Source organism: Haemaphysalis longicornis, unplaced genomic scaffold (assembly GCF_048455015.1).
Source record: "Haemaphysalis longicornis isolate Haplotype H1 unplaced genomic scaffold, Haemaphysalis longicornis Haplotype H1 scaffold_6, whole genome shotgun sequence".
Classification (NCBI taxonomy): domain Eukaryota; kingdom Metazoa; phylum Arthropoda; class Arachnida; order Ixodida; family Ixodidae; genus Haemaphysalis; species Haemaphysalis longicornis.
In genome coordinates this window covers 35,964,897-35,986,157 of record NW_027526407.1, presented here as the reverse complement: position 1 = coordinate 35,986,157, position 21,261 = coordinate 35,964,897, and the positions used below count along the sequence as shown (strand labels likewise).

The 21,261-nt window shown below is 45.5% G+C and overlaps 1 protein-coding gene across 2 annotated transcripts in view; it reads left to right on the top strand.

The window, feature by feature from the left end:
- Window positions 1-21,261, top strand: part of Unc-76 (fasciculation and elongation protein Unc-76) — a 95,474-nt gene that overhangs the window by 14,770 nt on the left and 59,443 nt on the right. Inside the window, exons 1-3 of one of the 2 annotated variants that reach the window (XM_077674013.1) lie at window positions 1,831-2,001; window positions 4,754-4,815; window positions 6,407-6,823. In XM_077674013.1, coding sequence (XP_077530139.1) covers window positions 1,990-2,001; window positions 4,754-4,815; window positions 6,407-6,823 — 491 coding nt within the window. In that variant the 5' untranslated portion in view covers window positions 1,831-1,989. Of the gene's footprint in view, window positions 1-1,830; window positions 2,002-4,753; window positions 4,816-6,406; window positions 6,824-21,261 lie in introns of those variants that run through there. The other variant, XM_077674014.1, reaches the window with a different exon arrangement.

Sequence of the window (21,261 nt, the reverse complement as noted above, 5' to 3'; positions counted from 1 at the left end):
CCGGCTCATTCCACTAACGAGGGGAGCGCCGAGTGGTGGCGCCACCCGTCCAGCTGCCCGGTCCCTATACCTCACTCACCAACCAATGGAATGTGGATTCGCTGTGCAGCAGGTAAATGTTGATCTACGTGGTAAATCTCGCATCCCTAGAGAGCTCCAATGACTCGTGTTAGTCAAATGCCAATTCGAAAGAAATACGACGTACATCGGTCACTATATATATATATATATATATATATATATATATATATATATAGATGCATCGACGCGAAATTACCTGCAAATTATACCAAGATACGGGTATTGGATGTTATTCGGTTGCGCAAACGACAAGTGTTGAACCTGTATGCGCAATTATGTAAAACCGTGCCAGACATCAGGACGGGTTATTTTTGAGGCGTGGGGAAACTATAAAGTTGATTGTATGTATAATGGGGGGATTAATGTTCGGAGAAACGCTTAGAGTGACAGAAAACAAGCTACCTGGATTAGGGAGCAAACTCGGATAGAGGATATCATGGTCCAGGTTAAGAAAAAGAAATGGGCCTGGGCTCGCCATATGGTACGATGAACTGGCAACAGGTGGACCACAAGAACAACAGAATGTACGCCGAGAGATGGGGCTACAAGAAGAGGAAGGCCATTAAGTCGATGGAGAGATGAAATAAGGAAATTCGTAGGCAAAGAATGGACTCAGGCAGCACAGGGCAGAAGCGCGTGGAGGTCAATGGGGGAAGCCTTCGTCCTTCAGTGAACCTAAATCGACTGCCGATATGGTGATGATGATGATGATGATACAAATTTACGAATGTGGACTGCGTATACTCTGCCTGACCAAGAGGTCGTTGAAGATTCTCATGATTTTATTGAAGAATGAAAATATTCGGCTCCTGCACCCTTTGGTTGTACGTGGTATTATGACCTCTGATGGAAAACGCAAATGCTCATGTTCAACGTCAGGTCTCCCCTGTTAGCTGCAAGGAAGAAAGCACGGAATCATCATCAGCAACATAATCATCATCACCATTATCATCACCATTACCACTACCACCATCATCATTGTCTTTGTATGCACTCACTAACTGTAAATGACCACAATTGTTTCCTTGAGGAGGAAATAGATACTGAAATAAAAAAAGCATTGCAGCTAGTTATTCAATTATACCGTGGACAATTACGTTCCCGTTTGTGGGCATTCGTGGCATTTTTCCCATCGTCGGATATTTTTGTTGGCTAAATCGCACCGCTCACGAGCATTAAAAATATCGTGAACTAAAAAATAACGCAACTAAAAAAAGAAGGCATTCGCGGAAATGAAGTCACCGGCCGCTCTACTCCCGGCCAGCAAGACAGTGCTTCCGCACAGAATAGGAAGCAAGGATCCAGGTCACTTCTTGAACCACTTACGCGTTTCTTCAGCAAGAGAGCTCACGATCTTCACGGCACGCTTCTTTTGTGCGCACGCGCGCGCCAAACTCCTCCCTCAACTCTTTCATGACGCCTCCTAGCTGTCCGTCAAGATGGAGCCGCTTCAGTTTTTGCTTCTGATCCCCGATAAAGAATACCAGGCCACCGACACTGTTCAACTGTACAAAGTCTTCGACGTCAGCACGATTAGGCGTGCACGCGTCCAGAATAAACAGACCTATAGAAAGCGAGAAAGAACAGCAAAAAATGCGACGTCAGAGGTATTGTCACGACCGCAACCGCATCGCGCCCACGATCTGATTCGTCGCGGTTGACCTTGGCTAGTGACCCCGTCTGGGGCGTCTCCCTCTATAAGGGTCACACCTGGTCCGAGGACGTTGCAGAATTCGGCTGACCACCGGGCGGATAGGAGCACGTACCGTAGGAGGCATTGCACGCCAGTGGCCGTTGCTGGCGTTGAATCCGTTACCTTGGGTGGGCTGTGGTTATTTCGTGAAGTTGGATGCATGGCCCAAGTTGTGTCTGTTTTCCCCGAATGATATTGGCTGCAACTGTATCGACATGCCCGGAAGGGTGAGTGACCGAAATGTGCAAAGTTGTAGGTTTACTACACGTCAAGAGGTGCTCTAATGGCCCAGTTCAGGGGATATCACTAAGGCCGAATAAGTTTCTGCGAGGGAAATTTTGATATCCACATCAAATACAGCCGTATGGCTACAATGGGAAGCTATAGAGCGTTCTGAGAAACTTCGTAGTTTAAAAAAATTCGTCTTTGTCCAGGATTCTAATCCTGGATTAGGGTGCGAATGGCGATGTTTGTCTCGTAAGAAGTGTTCTGAAGAAACGAAATGTAACGCGGCAGTGGTCATCCTACACTGTCAAAAAAAAAGTACTTTGGGTGATTGCTAAGAACGAGTTTCTCAACGCTGCAAACTTACTCTAAATGTTTCTCACCGTCAAAAATAACTTGACTGAGACGTTTACAGACAACGTGCAAAAAATTAGCGGTGGCTTAGCTCGGCTATGCCAGGATATACGTAGTGTAAGTTAAGGTTCAGCTGGTTATTCTGAGCCTTTCTGGTTGTCTAGGATTAGCTCATCATGCTTACTGCTGCTTCAATGACACACACACACGGTATACGCATTGTGTGACACATGTATATTTATCAAGCGGCTCCGGTGCCGCGTCACCAATCGCCCCAGAGCTAAGCTGGTTCCACAGGCGCACGCCGGTGTTGCTGCGACGCACGAGCTATCGGTTGCACACCCGGCCACCCCTCGCACGATTATCAAGTGGACCGGGCCGCCACGTGAGGAACGGAGGTCGGCGAAGACGCTGGGCGCGTGGGGTGCGGGAGAGACGCCGGGCAGCGAGCAACGTTCTGTGCGACGTTTGACGTCACTGCTCCTCGAGCATGCGCAGCATGGCTCTCCAGGAGCCACGCCAAACTGCTCAACCTCGGCCAGTGTAGCTCACGCTACAAAAAGACTTGCAGTGAATGCTTAGCATACAAGCGCGTCTCAATTGGCTGGTTTTACAGAAGAACCCGCACGAATGCGCTGGCTTCCCAGCCTCCACAGAAAATTCGTAAAAACTCGGTAACTTCGTCTCTACCTGCTTCTCCCTCGCTAGCTATACGTGCATGAGAAAAGATTGGTGGTTTACGCTTATCCCGGAGAAGGCCACTGAGTGCATAGAATGCGAAATCGAACCCTCTGAGTGACCAAACAAGCTAGCTATGAAGCAGACTGCGACACCGGCATGCCTAGCTTAGTGAACTGAGCAATTATTATTCTTTGGCCTATCCCCCGCGCGTCAGTGTGTGCCACGCATTGGAGCATTGCAGTTTTCTTTTTACAAAACAAGAAAGACAGGTCACTGACCTAGTCAAAAACAAATCGACGTTTCGGGAGCGCTACGGCTCCCTTGTTCACAATTTGTCAATTTGTTTTTGAAACGTCAATTTGTTTTTGACTTGGTGAGTGACCTGTGTTTCTTGTTTTGTAGTATGCGACCTGATCAGACGGTATGCCGTCCAACCATCGACTTCATCAGTTATCTTTTTTATTCCGCACCAGCTGACCTGGACCAGCCTTTTTCTACAGCAGATGACTATCCAAACATGTTTAGCGACCTAATGATCTTTGATCCTCCCTGGACGGAAACCCCGCATTTTTGGGTTTGATTAACGGGAATGGACCCGGAATAGCTTCTTTGGAGCGGGATGAATACCCGGAGTTATCTAGCACCGGCCTGTATATTGTGCCGTCTCCTGTCCATCTGAGGGGAGTTGTATTAACCGTGATGAATTATTATCATTTCCTTGGACTTCATAATGTCAGAAAACTTGGGGGGCAAAACCTGATGACCTCATTCTTATCAGCTCAGAAGTTGTTGCCAAGTGGTTACGATATTCGAGCTTCGGAACCATTCCTAAATCCGATCCTCAAATATGTCGGGTGCGTTTTATGTTTCAGATTTCCGCTACAGGTGTCCACCCACGAACGCATAAAAATGTTTAGATTGGCCACTGCTGAAGGTCTTCTATGAATAACAGTTTGTTGTCATCGCATAGACACTTCTGTGGAGAGGATTGGAACGTTAAAAACATTTCTCAGTTGTTTTCAAGAGCCCCAAACGACACTGCATTGCACCTGTTCCTCATTGCAAGCTTTTTGAGGCACACATTAAAGGAGCACTGACATGAAAATTTCATGTTCCACTTTTATTGTTTTTATCGATGCTTAATGGTCTGGCGAACCCGAAACAGCCCTTCAAATACTTCAGCGCGCGATAGTTAATTACATTGAACGGCCTGAAAATCGTTTGTTTCAAATTCCCGCGCTTTCATCCCGAACGGCGCATATGACAGACTCCCGGACAGACGTCACCGCTTTGTGCGGACGTCACCGGCGCCCGCTTGAGAGGGCGTTGCGCCCGCTCGCCGCTCCTGGGGTCGCGCGCGTGAAGGGACGTCACGAGTTTTTGACGAGCGCTGTCGCGTCACTTCTTTTCCGCTCTTGGATTGACGTCACGCTGATGTCCATTTGCTGAGTGCCGCTCCGCGCGCTGCTCCGTCGGCGCGATAAATGAGATCCAATTGAACTACGTTCTTCGCGTCGCAGGCCGCTCATATTTCAGCCAGGGTATTATGTTGAGTGAAGGAAGCGAACTGTGCAATAATATTAACGCCGAAAATTGGTGTCAGTGCTCCTTTAACAGACGTGGAACGGTTGTGCTTGCAGCTTCTTCCCAATTGAACCTGCTGGATACGAAAGCATCATATCCTCTAAACAGCCACATCGTCTCTTTCTACATGCGCAGGTAGAGAAGTCCAAGCGCTGGTGTGAGGCCACGGCGCTGTCAAGGAAAGGAACTGCGAGGAGGTGAGAGAGAGAGAAAAAGAGACTACCCGCGAAGTGCTGTAACCCCAGCTAGTTCCCTTCCCATTCCCATTGCCCCATTTCCCGTGATACCAAAATGTGCAAGTGCACGACATGGTGTTTAACCCTCCCCCAATAAATAAGTTTTACCAACCACACCCCACCCCAACCTGAAGCCAATTTTTAGTACTTCGCAGGCGCGGATACCGTGCGCGGCACAACAGGTCTTTATAATAAGGGATGAATAAAGCTCTATTTATTTATTTATTTATTTATTTATTTATTTATTTATTTATTTATTTATTTATTTATTTTACCCTCATGGCCATGGGCGTTGAAGAGGGGACTGGGTATTACAAGATATACAAACATATGAGTGTACAATGCATCTGTTCAATTACAAAAACCTAGATTGTCCTGATTATGCAATGTTCACTATGCTTGATGAAACAGGTGATTATCACGTATCGACACAATGTCAGCGGGAAGGTGGTTTCACTCTCGGTGTGTTTGGGGAATGAAAGACTCAGCAAAATATTTTGTCTTAGACGAATCAATTCTTTATGATTATGGCAATATTCAACGTGATATGTACTAAGGCTGGGAAAGAAAGGGTATCTGGTTACCGGTTGCGGAAGGTGGCGCGAATAAGTTTGCAGGGGGAAAGTAATGTTTTGGATTGCGCGCAAAATCCGCTGCGGGTGGAACATGAAGGCATCCTGGGTTGTTTATATCCGGTGGTCGATGCGAAGGTACGGGGAAGGGTCCGCACAGAGAATAGTGCTTCTACGAATAGAAATGTATGTCGCAAAAGGGAAAAGTCGCTGAATATTCAGTAGATTTGAGAAAACCGCAGTTAGTTTTGTATTATACCTTTCTTGGCGTTTTTTAAGCATGTCCCCCATTGCGACATGCATCGCTTTAAGAAAACTGAATCACGTTGCTCAGTCCGTGTGTCAAAAAAAAAAAAAAAAAAAAAAACAGGCTTCCAGTGTGAAAAACGCGTAAAATTTTGTTTACTGTCCAATTATGTCAGTGCCACATAATAAAAAAAATCAATAAGGTATGACCGTCTGTTACAGCAAAATAATTGTACCTTGTACAATGCAACCTTCTTTTAGTGTCACAAAATTAAATGCTTGTAACCGGGGGAACGCAGGCATTTTCGAATTGGTTGAAGGCTCCTCGGACGAGAGAGAGAGAGAGAGAGAGAGAGAGAGAGAGAGAGAGAGAGAGAGAGAGAGAGAGAGAGAGAGAGAGAGAGAGAGAGAGAGAGAGAGAGAGAGAGAGAGTGAAAAATACTTTAATGAGATCGAAGAGGTCAGCCCTGCACAATGGTGGGCTTGCGACTTCAGATGGTTGGTGAACATGTGATGAGGGTTATACGCTTATATGAATAATACAAATAAGAAAAGGAAAAAACGAAAGAAACTCTAGCAGACGGACACATGCACACACGGACGATCGGGCAGCTAGGGCGTTACACGTTGCTCGAAACAAACCACAAAAACTAGTAAAAATGAAATCAAGACCGCGAAGAAGACGAAACCGAAACCGAAACTTCCGCGCCCGTTTCGTTCTTGCCTCTTTTTAGAGCGTCGTCTGCTGCCGCATCTCGCGAGGCTCCGTCGCCGGCGAGACGAGACGAGAGGAGCGCCATGAGAGATGTCAAGATGGCGGAGTTGAAAGTGGAGGCGCCGCTCGCGCGGACCGAAGAATGGTCCGATTTCAGCGACTTTCAGAGCTCCGAGGACGTGGAGAACTCGAACGCGTCGACGAAATCGACGCCGACCACGGAGAGCAGCGTCAGCAGCGGCGGGAACGGTGTGGCGGCTAACGACAACTCCTTCGCGGACTGCAATTTCAGCGAGACCTTCTCAAACTCTCTGGAAGATCTGGTGAACACCTTCGACGACAAGATCACAAAGTGCTTCTGCGACTACGACGAAAACGTGGAGAAGCTGGCGCCGGTGCAAATCCGAACGCAGGAGGAGATTCTGAACGAGTGTCAGTAAGTGACCTCTCTTGTTTATCATCTATCTCCGGAGCTGATCGCGCTGATGCTTTTTTACGAGAGAGAAAATGATTACACTACTGATTTTTTCCCCTGTCACGGGATGCTCTTCAAATCAGCTGTAATTCTCTTGAAATTGCTAATGCTTAAGCACTGTTAGCGTATGCCCGCAAAGTTGATTAGAAGTATTAACATGAAAACCGTGTGTTAAGATGAATAATAAGTACTGTTGTACCGCTAATAAGTACTGTTGTGACCAGAAAAGTCGTGTAGGTGTATCCACCAGTAATAAAACTAGGCTAGCTACTGCAACTGTATTTTTCTGTTCGCACAAAAGCACGTTTTTTTCCTTCCGCATACTTGACATGCTGCGCTTGAGTCGCATTTTATTTTATTTAGTCATCGCTTGCGTCAGTAGATGGCATTTTTTCCTGCGCAGCCTCGCTCAAACACACGTGTTAAACGCAGCGAAAAGAAAGATCACTCTGAAACTTGATTAATCGACTTCGTAGCGGGCGCGCATCGCAGAACACATTGCAGTTTCAGTTTCGTACGCGTGCCGGATCTGTTTACATAAGCGTTTTCAGCTGTCGATCGACCCCTCCCCCCACACAACACATCGCACTCCGATAACGTTTAGCCCCAACCCCATTCTCCGGGTCAACGCCGTGCCGATAAAGATATTTCGCTTCCAACTCCTCATATCTTATGTAACCCGAAACTGCGCGCAAATCAGCTGTTTCGGCCGCTGTCGCGACCTACGCCACGCCATTTGCTTCTTATTTTACCGTTTCCCACGCTTCGGTGAGCAGCGTAACCCTTCTCGGTACTACAGCGTGGGATGGTCGTGCTTTCACGCTTCACATGTCGTGCTGTGGCGTTCACCGTATTACGGCTCGTCGTATCGAATGGGCGACTTTTTCTATACTTTTAACTGGACTCTTGTTTCGTCCTCGAGAGGATGAAAAAAGGAAGGTACGGAACCGGGCCGGGTGTAGCGTAGCGCGCGGTGTTTTTATAAAAGTAGGACACGAGATGGGGTCGCGTTTGTATGGCAGGGGGCGGCGGGCGGGTCGCTTAATATAGCACCTCCTCGTGTGTGTGCTCGACCTTTTCACGGCGGGCATTTCCTCATTGAATCGAGTTGCTTCTATTTGACCCCTCGAACAAGCTCGTCTTTCCTGGCAGCCTGTAACGAGGAAACAGAAGCTTGTTGCGCGGGGAGTTTGAAATGTTTTCGAGTTTTTGTCGCTTCCACGACTTGGGGGACCAAAGAAAAAAGGCGAGGGCTGTTGCTTGCCCGTTAAGTGGAAAGTGTACGTAGGCAGTTGGTTGCATGTTGCATAATGTGCCGGATTGCACAGAGGTTTCACATTGTTGGCTGGAGTGCGTCACAGCTTTTTTGAGGGTCTATGCTATGTAGTCTCTGTGTGTGTTTAGTTTTAGTGAGGTGCTGTTTGAGATGTAACGTAGACTAGACTTACTATAATTCAAACTCGAAGAGGCCCCTGGACTTTGGTTAAATTATCAGAAGTTCTCAATAATGTGACTCCGGGCAACATACCACCCTGTGTTGTAATAAAACATTCGCATATATTTAATACTACATCATTCACACTCGATACTAAAGTGCTATTCACACTTTGAAAAAAAAAAAAAATCACAAGTGGGTGACTACTTTGTCTGCGTATGAGAGTTCAAAACAAAGTTTTCGTTGCCAGAACGGGCAGCCCGTTCATTGCTTTAACATGTGTATGCAGGTAATCGGCTTCGTTTCTGACTTTTAATTTAACGGTGCAAATGTGGAGCTAGAAGGGGTAAAAAATGCAGCAGATATTTTCTCCAAGGACAAGCAAAAAGTTTAAGTAAACCAAATTTAATTAATGAAGCAGTTTGAATTAAGTGGCTTAAAATACTAAAAACATAGTGGGCCGACCGAAATTTTGAAATTTCTTTGAATTAGTTAACGAAAAGTTCATCCGTGTTTGAATTATCGTGGGTCTACTGTAAGGTGAGGTGATGAACAGTGGATGAAACAAGTCTATACCCTATTTTCTTATTTGTTGTGTGAATACAAGCATAAGAATATTAGTGATGGCGAAACTAATGAACAATCCAAATTTTTTCCTTGCGATATACGTCGATACAGTTTTTTGCAGCACGCCTGATAGCTTAGTTTATAGGCAGGAATGTGAGTTTAAATGTCACTTGTTGACAAATGTGCAGGTGAGGCTGTCAGCTTCAGTGCAGACAAACACAAATGCACATAAAACACGTGTGATTCCGTATGAACTTACCCAGTTACTAGTGTGTTTGTAGTTAGTGACCTAACTAGACCTCACTGACCTAACCTATGTGAGTTAGAGTGACTGAATTATAATGAATGAAGCGGAAGGACTGTGTCATCCTTGTTTTTTTACTGCGGTTACTGTGATGGAATGAAATCAATTAATAACACAAAAGTGCCTGAAAAATTACTCTTGTGGGTTGGGGTGAAAGTAATGTAATCACCGTACTTATTCCTCTTCCTGTAAATTCGTTCGAAAAGCCGTGATAATTCCAGTTACCTCCATCCAGGCTAAAGAGCTACACCGTCTCTTCTGCTAAGAACAAGACAAAAACGTGTCCTAGCTTTCTAATGGAGTACTAGGAATGCATTCTTCTCAAAGGAGTATTTGCATTATTCAGTACGTGCTGGTGTTCTCCACCTTATGGTGTTTGTCTATTCAGTACAGCAGTTAGATGTGCTTGAGTCCTGTGCTTGAGTCCTGTGCTTAATCCCTGAAAAAAAAAAAAAAAAAAAATTAGTATGTGTTTTGCATTTTGCATCTACAAGGTCTGTTATCTCATGTCGCAAACTTTGAAGTGTTTCGGTTGCTGGTCTTGGAGCAGCAAGGTCAAGAAAAACTCAGTTACAGCGAAATGTACGGGCGAGTGTTCGGTCTGGGAGCTGTTTTTCCACTTTGACGTGTCCGTCGTTTGTCAAGTTGCCTGCCAAGTGGCCCCTGGGCTGCACTGGCGTTCTGCCAGACGCCTTTGGTGTTTGGCTTCGTCTGGCGCGTTTCCGGAAATGTTGTGAAAGAGCTTGGAATCCTCTCTGTGCTTTGTGATTTAATTTTCTTGATTGGTGCATTTGCATATGTGGCGGTGAGCCAAAAGTTTCAAGGTTTATTATTTGTTTCTGGCTTGCAGTTTTGCTCTTTGTGCCTTTTTTTGCCCAAGTCCATGTCTTGCGCGTGTCTGTGAAGGCCTAACCTCCTTCTAATATTTCATGACTGGTTCTGGTTATGTTTCGAATACCCCTGTAATGCGGCAAATCTAATGTCATTCAAAGTGAATGACATTAGCTGTTAATGACATTTGGTTTAACCATGCGGGTCTGCTTGGCGAAACAAATGTCATTTTATAATGATAGCGGTGATGATTAGTGAGCTCGTAAAACCGCAAAATTATATTTCAAGTGCATATACAATGTTTTCACACATGATATTTTTTAAAAGATGACAAAGAATTATTTAACAAAAATAAAAATGAGAAAATCACCGGTTTAGGCGACATCGGTAGACATTACAAGACGAGACAAGTCCGTAAAAAATTCGTATTAGCATAGCGCATCCGACTGGGAATGAGATTTTCTTTATTGTTAGTACTTGTTTCACTTTCTTTATTTGAAAAACAACACACAGGGGTAAATCTAAGTTTAGTAACAGTTTTTAGAAACAGTATTTTTCAATTTATTACTGAACTTTCTTTAGTAACGCGACACTGCTGTCGAGGCTACTCATTTGGCCGCTGAATGAGCTCCGCAACCTCATTTAGCCGCTAAATGTCATTTGGCATTCTAGTGTAGTGCCGAATTAATGACATTTAGAGCGAATGACATTTACTCTTAATGTCATTAGATCTGCCGTGTGATACCGGTTTAAATTAGGTTGACCTTGGTGCCTGCTTGTGCAATGTCTTCACTCCTCTGTTACCAGTTGAATGCATTGAGATGTGCATGAATGCTTGCCTAGGAGAACTCTGTCATGCTTTGCTCGTCGAATAATTATTCTCGTAGTTGTATGGTGGATGTTTTCTTTGTTTTTTATTGCTGTTAATTTTGTATTCTGGCCGTTACTTGTGCTTCTTGTCTCTGAGCTGCGCTAGCAATAAAGACTTGCTGTTTTCTTCCAGCTTGCTCTGTTTGTTACATTCCTTTGGCATGCTCTTTTCACATTTTGCATGCCTTTTTGTGTTTACTAACTAAGCAGCATACTTGCATCCCCCAGAATGAATTGGCAGCTGTATTTTCATTCGTAAACGTATTTTAATTGCAAGTCATTAAAAGTTGTTCTTCTGTGTGGTTGAGGGTCAGAAGTAAGCTGAAAGCACAGAGACCGCAGAAGTGTTTGTGTGATGGGAAGAAGTCAGCTCAGGGATATCTTGCTGGTGAATACAGTTCTTTAAGCAAGTTCACAGCGGGATCGAAGCATGGAAAGTGGCAGAAGTGGATGTGCAACTTCCTTTGCAACTCTCAACATTTCAAAGAATCACTTGAGATGGTAGAGTACCTGCTGTCACTTGTGGACATTTCACAATCTTCGATGCAAGACTACGTGACAACTTATTTGTTCATTTGCTGTCAATATGTTGGGCATGTCTACTCTGTATGCTTCTTCAACGTCAATGCACTCACGTACGGGGTGGTGCGACGATAATTCGAACACTTTAAAAATTTTCCCTGAGCGCACCGCCGCTCTGTTTGCACTCAAACATCACACGAAGGTTGCATTTTGTGGTCTATTTTGTTTGACACTGGGAACAACGACGGTGCTTAGCTGTTTCTTCTGAAATAAATAAAAATATTTTCGCCTATGCAAAAATGTCGGCTGATTTGGACGTGCGAGCCAGTGCAAGTTGATCTTGGAACGACGGCGCCACCTGGGGTATGCAGATCGAAACACACGTTTGGGATTCACGGTAGGAAGGAGCCAAATGAGGTAGCTTTCCTGGTTGTCTAGGATTAGCTGATTATCATGCTTACTGCTGCTAAAACGATTTCCCATCCAGTCGCGGCGGCGGCAGCGGATGTTAGCGGCGGCTCCTGTGCACCTAGCGTCACTATATTTATTTATTTATTTAAGGTTACCCTCAAGGCCCAAGTAGGGCATTACAGAGGAGAGTGGGCAAACAGGTACAGATGTACACAAAATAATAAGCATACAAGTTAAACAAGAGTACAAGTCAAAATAAAGAAGGAACAAAATAACAAAATCAAGATAAAAGGCACAAAAAATCACAATAATGTAACCTGTGTAGAATAGCGAGATAGCATTTGAAAAACGATGTCTACGGGACATAAAAGGGAAAAAGGCGCGACAAAACTGTTCGTGATGCGATACATATTTGGCAAAGATTTGGCTACTTATATTCAGAGGCAGAAATAGCGAGATTGTGAAGTTAGAAACGAACGACAAAATGAGGACAACAAGGCACAACAGCGCTAAAGAAAATTTCAGAATCAAGTATTCTTACAAACGTGGGTAGTCAAAGCTGATATAAACAACTTATTGTTACTGATTAATACAAGCGGTTCGGGAAGGCGGTTCCAATGGGTGATTGCTTCGGGTAGAAAAGAGTAATAGAACAAATTTGCATGACAATGAATAGGTTCAACTTTATGGCGATGATCTAAGCGACGAGATATGAAAGAGGGACTTGATAGGAGCAAGTCATGAAGCGTATTGTGATAAAAAAAAATTATGAAATAAACACAAACGTTGTATCTGGCGGCGTAAAGACAGATCAGGTAGTAGTCTGTGATTTCATGGTGGTTACACTAGCTGTGCGATGATATTCGGAAAGGATGAAGCGGACGGAGCAGTTTTGGATGGACTCGACACATGAAGCTAAATATGCGAGGCCAGGGTCCTATATAGAAGCGGCGTATTCCAATTTCGGGCGTATAAGAGTTTTGTACAGTTGTAGTTTAAGCGAAGATGTTAGACCAGAAAAATTACGTTTTAAATAGCCCAATGTGCGGCTAGCATTGTTTGTTATGTAGTTTATGTGCGGTTCCCAGGACAGGAAATAAAGGCTAGGCGCGCCCAACGTTTATAGATTGGCGCGCCAGCTGTGCACCGTGAGACGTCACTGCTCCTCGCGCATGCGCTGCACGGCTCTCCAGGAGCCACGCGAAACTGCTCGACCTCGGCCAGTGTAGCTCACGCTACAAAAGTATTTCCATGACTGCATATTTGCCTAAAACCCGTATGGTGCGTAGGCCAAAGGCAGGACGAGTGTCTAATCGGAGCTCTAGCCACCACAGCCGTGACAGCGTGTTCTCAGTCGTCCACGTAGTTCTCTCTCCAGCGGCGCTTCTTGCATCCGCCGCATCGTCACGTCTGGCTCGCTTCGCGCTTCTCTTACTCTGCGCCTCTCTTACATCCTTATTTCGACTCGGCTTGTTAGAGCGTTCGTTGTGCTTTTGTGCGCCAGCGACCTTGGGTGCCGTGGGCGCGCGCAATGGAGCGCGGTGCGTAGCAGACGGCGTAGCGGGGGCGCACTGTCTTCTGCTGTCTGTCCTTCCGGGCTTGACAGAGAGAGGGAGGCGGTTGGGCACCCTGCCAACGCGACGCCGGTCCGTGTCGTCTGCTAACAAGCCCACCAGAGCGAAATTCATTTTTTTCACGCCCAGGGAGCCTCACTCTTGTCTATTTCCTTTTTTTTTGGCCTTCGTAAATGCTTTGAGGCGCGCTCATAAAACTGTCTTTTCTTTTTCCTCCTCCTCTTCCCAGCTTCCGGAATGCTGGTTTTGTTCTGCTTTTCCAGCACTTCCGCGAGCTCCTTTTCACGCCCTGCGCTAGGTATTTCCGGGATTTGCTTGTACGCGAAACTTCCGGTTTTGTATATTAACATGTGACGTTAAGGACCCCGTGTTGTCGTCGGCGTTTACCGTCAGCGGGAAATCTCGTAGCGCCACCTTGCGGCGCCTGCTGAAACCTCTGGGATCATAAGGCGCTGCTTCAGCAAACGCCGTTATTACTAAAAGGCCACTGTGTAAAACTTCTAGACCACTGTAACACCTCCTCGTTACAAAGAGGGATCCACTACTGATTATAATTTATTTATTCAGGTATTCCTAAAGGCCCTCCGGAGGAGGGTATTACGTGGGGGGGATTCGTATACACCAAACAAAATCACAAATTATAAATGTAGAAAAACAAGCAATAAGAACTTCTCAAACACATAACTACAAAACACATAACTATAAATCACATAACTACAAAGGAAGAACAGAAAAGCATATGTAAGCAAGCAGATACACAATTAGGTCGCTTCATTCCTTAACATGTCTTGAAATTTTGTTATGTTAGCTTCAGTGGCAATGTGCTGTGGTACGTTATTCTGTTCTATTATTGTGCGTGGAATGAATGACTGTGCGAACGCCAATGAATGGCAAGTGATGCGCCTAAATTTGCAAGAATGATCGCGCCGTGGAAATGTAACAGCGGGTGAATGAAAGAAGTCGTCGCAAAGGCGCTCATGGGGATACAATTTATGAAAATTGTTCGGAGAGCATGTTCGCGGCGAAGCGATAATGAAACCAACTCGACCCGATTTTTTTAGTGCAGTGATGCTTGCGTATGGTGAATAATCAGAAAAAAATAAAACGAACAGCACGGTTTTGCAGGGATTCAATATCGCGTATAATGTATTCTTGACTTGGATCCCAGATAGCAGATGTATATTCAATTTTAGGCGGATAAGAGTGAGGTATGCAGCATGCTAGTTTTCTAGTGTGTGATGGTGCCTGCTTTAGGTTATGTTTTATTACGTTAGTGTACGATTGGCAGATGCGAGCGTCTGATTTATATGGTTATGCCATGTCAAGTTTGATTGAAAACGCACTCCAGGGTACTTGTAAGTAGGAACTAGTCCCGCTGTAGTTATGTTTAGCAAACATGTAGTTGAAATTTTAGATGAGGAACGGGTGAATGACATGCACTTTGTTTTAGAAAGGTTAAGCGTCATTAGCCAATCAGAACGCCGTGCTTTTATTGTGTCAAGATCAGTCTGAAGAGCCTGGCGGTTAGCGTCATTTGAAATGTTACGATACATTACGCAATCATCGGCAAATAGTAATGTAAACTATAAAGAGCAAAGGGCCAAGCACACTGCCCTGGGGCACCCCAGACGTCACCTGCACGAAAGACGAATTTGAGCTGTTAACGGATGTAAACTGAGTTCGGGAGAATAGAAAAGGTGTTATCCATGCAAGAACGTTATAGTGTGACTATTAAGACAAGTCGGTGGTGAGGAGCAATGTTTAACCGCTCGCTGGCGCTTGCTAGCATGACAAACAAATGATAGTGCGATATGAAGGAGGTTAAGTGTCTAATTTGTGGTTGCCTGTTTGACTGATGTACGAAAATTTGTGGCGCAGTAACCCAATTGGGACAGACGACGATCGCAGTGAGGCGTGAACACCCCGTGTTACATTCAGCCGCGAAATCGCAAGCGGCGGGAAAATCCCGAGCACTCAACACCTGCACGTTGTGAACAAAGCGCTTATCGCAGACAAAGAACGGAAGGAGAAATCGCAAGTCGCGCCTTTTACGAAGAGGGTGCTGGCCGCCGAAGCAACAACGTGCTTGGTATAACAAATGTGAAAAACGAGCCGTCTGTTTGGTCTAGTGTCCCTCGCTACGTCTGACGAAAGCTTCCTTTTGTTCTCGCAATCTGCCTGTAAAAGGTGGCGCTACAATCGGCGATGCTTTTGTGGGCGGTTCGTCTTACACTTGCGCGGGTAGGGTTGGACAGCCCCGGGACGGCCGACTAGAAAACATCCGAGGCAGCGTTTGGAGGCGCTAACAACTAGTGTTGCGTCATCGTGTTCTGATTTGGAAGCGGACCCGATCCCAGCTATGCCAAGTGCACACTATGTAGTGGCCTACGTTAACAGCTTCATCGTCTTTCTTACACTGCCTGTAGAAGGGGGGTGTATGTGTACATAAATATCGGCGGGGAAATCTCCATTGCATGTTAATGATGGCACGTGTACCGATGAGCTTTGTGTTAAAAGCGTAATATAATCTTCCTTACAGCGCTTACAAAATGGGTTTAAAGGTGAATATCGGCCAGGAAATGACTTTGTGTTAAAAGCGTAATGTAATAAAAATAACTGCGTTAATTTTAGAGGCGGTGGGGCTGGGACATATCGGGTAGTTTAATTAGTTATTGGTAATTATCAGCCGTTGGCTAATTACTGTTACCTAACGGTAATAAAAATTACTGTGCTAGGAAGATGGTTTCCGATAAGGTTTTCTGACACGTCCTTGTGTTCGAAATCTCATATTTCGCAGGAGCTTGAAAATATTGTTGTGATTTGGGGGACATCGCTTTTGAACGAGGCTGTAGTCGCTGTATATGCGGACATGAGGTTTGATAAGCTTGATTCGGATACGGGGACATGTGGTTTTAGCGTGGCTGAAGGAGCTTGAAAATATTAAACTTATATGGGGACGTGGCGTTTTAGCGTGGCTGTAGTCGCTGTATATGGGGACATGTGGTTCGAGCGTGGCTGCAGTGGCTGTGTATAAAGAAATGGGTTTTCAACGAGATGTTTGAATGCCAGTTTGCGCATTATGTCCTCGACAAGAGTTGACAAATGTATCTGCTGACCTCTTGTTCTGTAGTGTGGTATCGGTTGAAGTCACTACGAAATTAAGGCAATCTTGTTTGCCCAAGAAAAAAAAAAGTGGTTTGGCAGGCGGGGAGTTGAGAGGAGGAGGTTTCGGTCATTTTTAAGTTTCCGCTGCCTGGACAGAATAACTCGTAGGCCTAGCCAGTGTGTGGGAGAAGCACAAGATTCTTCTTTCCTGCTAGCGAGAAGTCTGCTCGCTAGCCTGCGGCTAGGCAACGCCAGGCGGAAAGGCCGCGTCCGTTGCCTTGAACTCGACGCGGATGCCTACGCAGCAGGCAGACGAAAAAAACTGCTTGCAGCTGCGGGGAGCGTGCGCGCTGACAGAGCAGACGACGACGGCGTTGAGTATCGTCTGCTAGGAAACGGGCGCCATGGAGAAAAGAACATTTTCCGTTCACTGCTGCACATTCTCCGAACCGAACAAGAAGCGAATGGGCAGCCGTGAAGAATGAGTCGGAATTTCGAAGCGACGGCAGCATCTTGAAAGGGAGCAGCATCCGCTGGGCGATGACGTCACGGCTCCCATCGATCCGTAAAAAGAGGCCGCGGAGGAAGAAGCTTCTGAGTGCGCCGGCGAGGAGGAACTATTTTTGATCGCGGACGAGGTCTGGGTCGGGTGCGTCCCGCATGACGTCGCGGGGCTCGTCGTCAGAAAGAACGGCGGATAAAAGAAAGCACGATGAATAACGGGCACGTCTGTGAGCCCTTCGTGGCGTTGGAGAGATAGCTCGTACCCTTCAAAGAATTGAAAAATCCGCTTTGCGCGGGTTGATGGTTCATTGGGCGCGTTCGCGAGGAATGTGAAGATTGAAGTAGCCGTTGGTAGTTCCGACAGTATTGTTTCTTGAAGTGGGGCAAAAGGGCAGGGGGGATTGAGTAAGGCTCTGTTATATTTCGGTGCATTCTTGAGCGTCCAGTTCAGCTCACGTTAAGCAGCTCAGCTGACATGCCAAAGGGCTGAGTGTGGAATCGGGGAGAATTTTTCACGCAAATTAAACAGAACGCCCTTCAGTACATCGTTGCACATTGTTTTCGCAGGTTGCACTGAGGTTACCGAAGTTCTAAGGGTTACTTTAGTTTTCACACCAAGTTCGCTTGTAGAAATTGCCCGTAATAGAAAACATAGATAACATAGCGTAGAAAACAGCCTATCACGGTGAAATCATCGTCATCTATTGCATGCTTAAAAAGAAATCTCAGTCTCTTTTGGTGTAGTTACGGTCCTGCTTTTTTCGCGTTTATTATTGTTATTCTCTTATGTTTTTTTAAGCCGTTATTCCCGCCTTATTGTATAACCTCTTGTATATATATTAGGCCTACTTTTGCGTTCATGTACATTATAGATTAACTTCGCTTGTTTTTGTACTGCTTAGTCATATGATGAGTTGTAACACCCATTTGCTGCTTTTACGAATTTGTTTGTGTATTCTAATCGAGGATCCCTTTAAGTCTGTTGGCTATGGGACCCTCGTCTGTATAATAATAATGTTTGTATTCCTTTTTATGAAATAAACTCACTTTATTAAATAAGTAAAGATGTGATGGGTTCTTTGGAAGGGCTCAAAGTGCAACAAAACGCTAATCAACTGGGACGGTTTCCTGGGAAGAAACAAGACGGGCTCCATTACTTTTATCGAACAATGGAACGACGGCAATTCTGCCGGTCGACCAGCGGCGCCCGATAAGTGAGAAACGCCATAGATAAACATGCATCTCGTAGCAATGTAACAACTGTAGGCGCCTGAAACAAAAGGCATATCAGTTAGAAACACGTCTCAGCATTCGTCCCGTCCTGTAATGTGCAATCAGTGAAGCGACGAAAAAAAAAAAAAAATAGCGGTTTAACTGTTGCAACGAAATCGGTAGTCGAATACGCCAGCACCTGTTTAATAATTCCCCCTTGACGCGTTTCCGAAAACTCTTACTCGTTTACTTCAGTTGAAAAACGTATTTCTGAAACCTGCCTAACCTAACCGTGTCTTTCAGTGTCAGCAAAAAAAAAAAAAAAAAAAACAGCATTTCTGGAGCGTGCTTAAACACTGACGTGATTTGTAAACATTGCGGGATTACGAGCGCGAATTGTAGTCCGGCGTCCCTAGGCCCTGTTTCGACCACTCTGAGCGCGTTTACGCGAATTTATTAAGTAGAAAAATCAATTCGAAAATGCTGTCCTCTTTTCTGCACCCTTGCCCATTTTCTGTGGCGTTTTTGTGTGACGTCCAAAGCACCACCCCCCAAAAAAAAAAAAAAAAACATTTTTGTCATCACTTTAATGGGAGTGCTTGCGTAAACAATAACTACACGTACGTGCAAAAGCATCCATCCGCGCAAGAGAGCGCGGAGAGCCAGGTTCAGCTTCCCAGCGCGTACGCCAGGCTCGCGCTCGGAGCGAAACCATCGGCCGCCGCGAAGCAGCGCGACCACAAAAGACCAAAACAATTTTTTGTCTTCACTTTAAAGAGTGCTTTCTGGAACGTATATAATAGCCACGTTACGTGAAAGCTCCATCCGAGTGCGCGTGCTTAGAGCACCGAGCCGAGCGCTTATCTAGGAACACGATGGTAGGTCAGCGTCAACTTGCAGGCGCGCAAGAAGAGAGCTCAGGCTCAGGTGAAAAAGGTTAATTTCTACCACATGCATGCGTCAGCTTCCCCAGCGCCGCAGGCCAGCCCCGCGCACGGAGCGAAACCATCGGCCGCCCACAAAGCAGCCGAAACGAGGGAAAAAAAAAAAAAATCCACGTCGCATGAAGTCACGCGCATAGAGGAAGTGACGCCACGGTGCTGGGCCCCTACGGGATGTGGTTTGAGAATACGCGCCCGTTACGTCACCTAGCTGAGGGCTGGCCATCCTGGGACCGCTCCGCCCGGAAGCCGGCGGTAGGAAAGAGAGGGCAACAGACGCAGGAGAGGAGGGGCGCGATAACGTTTTGCAAAACCAGTCCCCTCGCACCGAGTTGCGCTGTTGCGTCGGTGGCCGAGCGGTCTGGGGCGCTACGCCCGTGCACTTGCAGGTCGAGGGTTCGAATCCCGCAGAGGGAGGAAAATTTTTCTATCTGCCCTTTCCTGCGTTCGCCTGACAGTCGTTATTGCTGGTCTTTCCGATGATGAGTACACTCCCTACTGCTGTTCACATTCTGAACTGCCTTGCGGATCATGTGTTATTCTGAGAAAAGACTGGCGCTCGGAGACGCAGTCCTCGTTTTTTTTTTTTTTTGTTAATTGCCTTTTGGAAATTTGAACTCATTCGCTGCGCGGACCGTTCGCCCGCCAGCTGCCTGGAAACAAGTTCCAAGTCAAGCGTAGTTTTATATCGGTTCGGTGGCGATATGCCAGGAGAGAATGCTCTGAGCGTTGGAAATGTCGTCGACGATTTGTGCAGGCATCGCGAATCGCACTATAGTGCCTAGAATATACTGGCATATTCTAGGCACTATAATCGCACTATCGTAAATCTTCAGCGCATTGGCGCACCTGCTTCCGTATCTGATCAGAGCTTGGGGATAAATGAGCTGTTTTTTTTGTTGTTTTTAAATACTGGGATTTGATTTTGGTTGCGGCTAGAGCCACTAAATAAGCTAGTTGAGGCAGCTCCACGGCGATATCCCATGGCGCGCATGGTTTGCATTGTTTGTTGTTTTTGTGCAGGGAGCGCCTTTATAAATATATTTTTGTAAATAGAGCTGGCCTAATTGATCTCGCTCAAATTTGCAAAAGGCCACAACTTGTGGTCTATTTATTCTGTAAAACACGTTCCTTGTTTCATTAAAAAAACAACTTTTTAGTGTAGGGCACGCGCTAAGCCTTTTTGAGTGTTTTGCATGTAATCAGCACTGAAAAAATAAATTCTTGTCAGCTATTCTCCCGTTGGCGAAAAGTGGCTTTCGACTGCTAAAAAATCAGGGTGTTGGTGTTGCTGGTGACGTTGCCTGTGTTAAATTGCACTTTGTAGGGTGTAGCGTTTTTTAAGCGAAAACTGTTTAAAATTCTACTTGTTATTTCAAATGCGGTTTATGTTATTGGTAGTTCGCAACAATTACCCGTTGAATAATTTGTGTTTAGTGGACCACTTTTTGCTTTGTTTTAAACATCCCGTGTGTTCGTTTTTACGAGCCTTTGTGACAAACAACTATTGGGATGCTCTGTGTACAGGCATGGCCTCCGAGATCCGCCCCCTCCCCCTCCCACCCCCCCCTTCACCCCCACCGCGCGCTGGGTGATCGCGGAGGCCATGGTACAGGTGCCATCAAAAGTAACTGAAACACGGCTTGGTTAATTTACTGGATTTTTTCCCGGAAAACTGTCTGGCTGCATTAGTGTGCATTTAAAAAGCTCCTCCTTAGTGGAAAAAGCTTTTTATAAACTTGTACTGGCTGTGATCAATCTGGTAAAACAGATATTTTGATATTCACAAATTCTTGTTCCAATTACTTATGACGGCACCTCTACCTTCTCCTTACCTTGTGGGTAAGGAGATCTTATGGGTGTTACCAAATGAATACATGCTTTTGTGCAGTTATTTCTTTGTTCTGTTTACACACTTTCTTTAAACACCTTTAGTAGGACACATTTTAAACCCTTTTTTCAATTGATAAAAATAATTTAAAAGAAAAATCACTTACATTTCTGTTAAGATACTCTAAAACTGCGCAGCACTTGTTGCAAAACAAGAATCATTTATCCATGCTGCATGGAAGGGCTGTCAAGTTGGGGCATCAAAGTCAGCATCGTTTGAAGTTCCGGCTAAT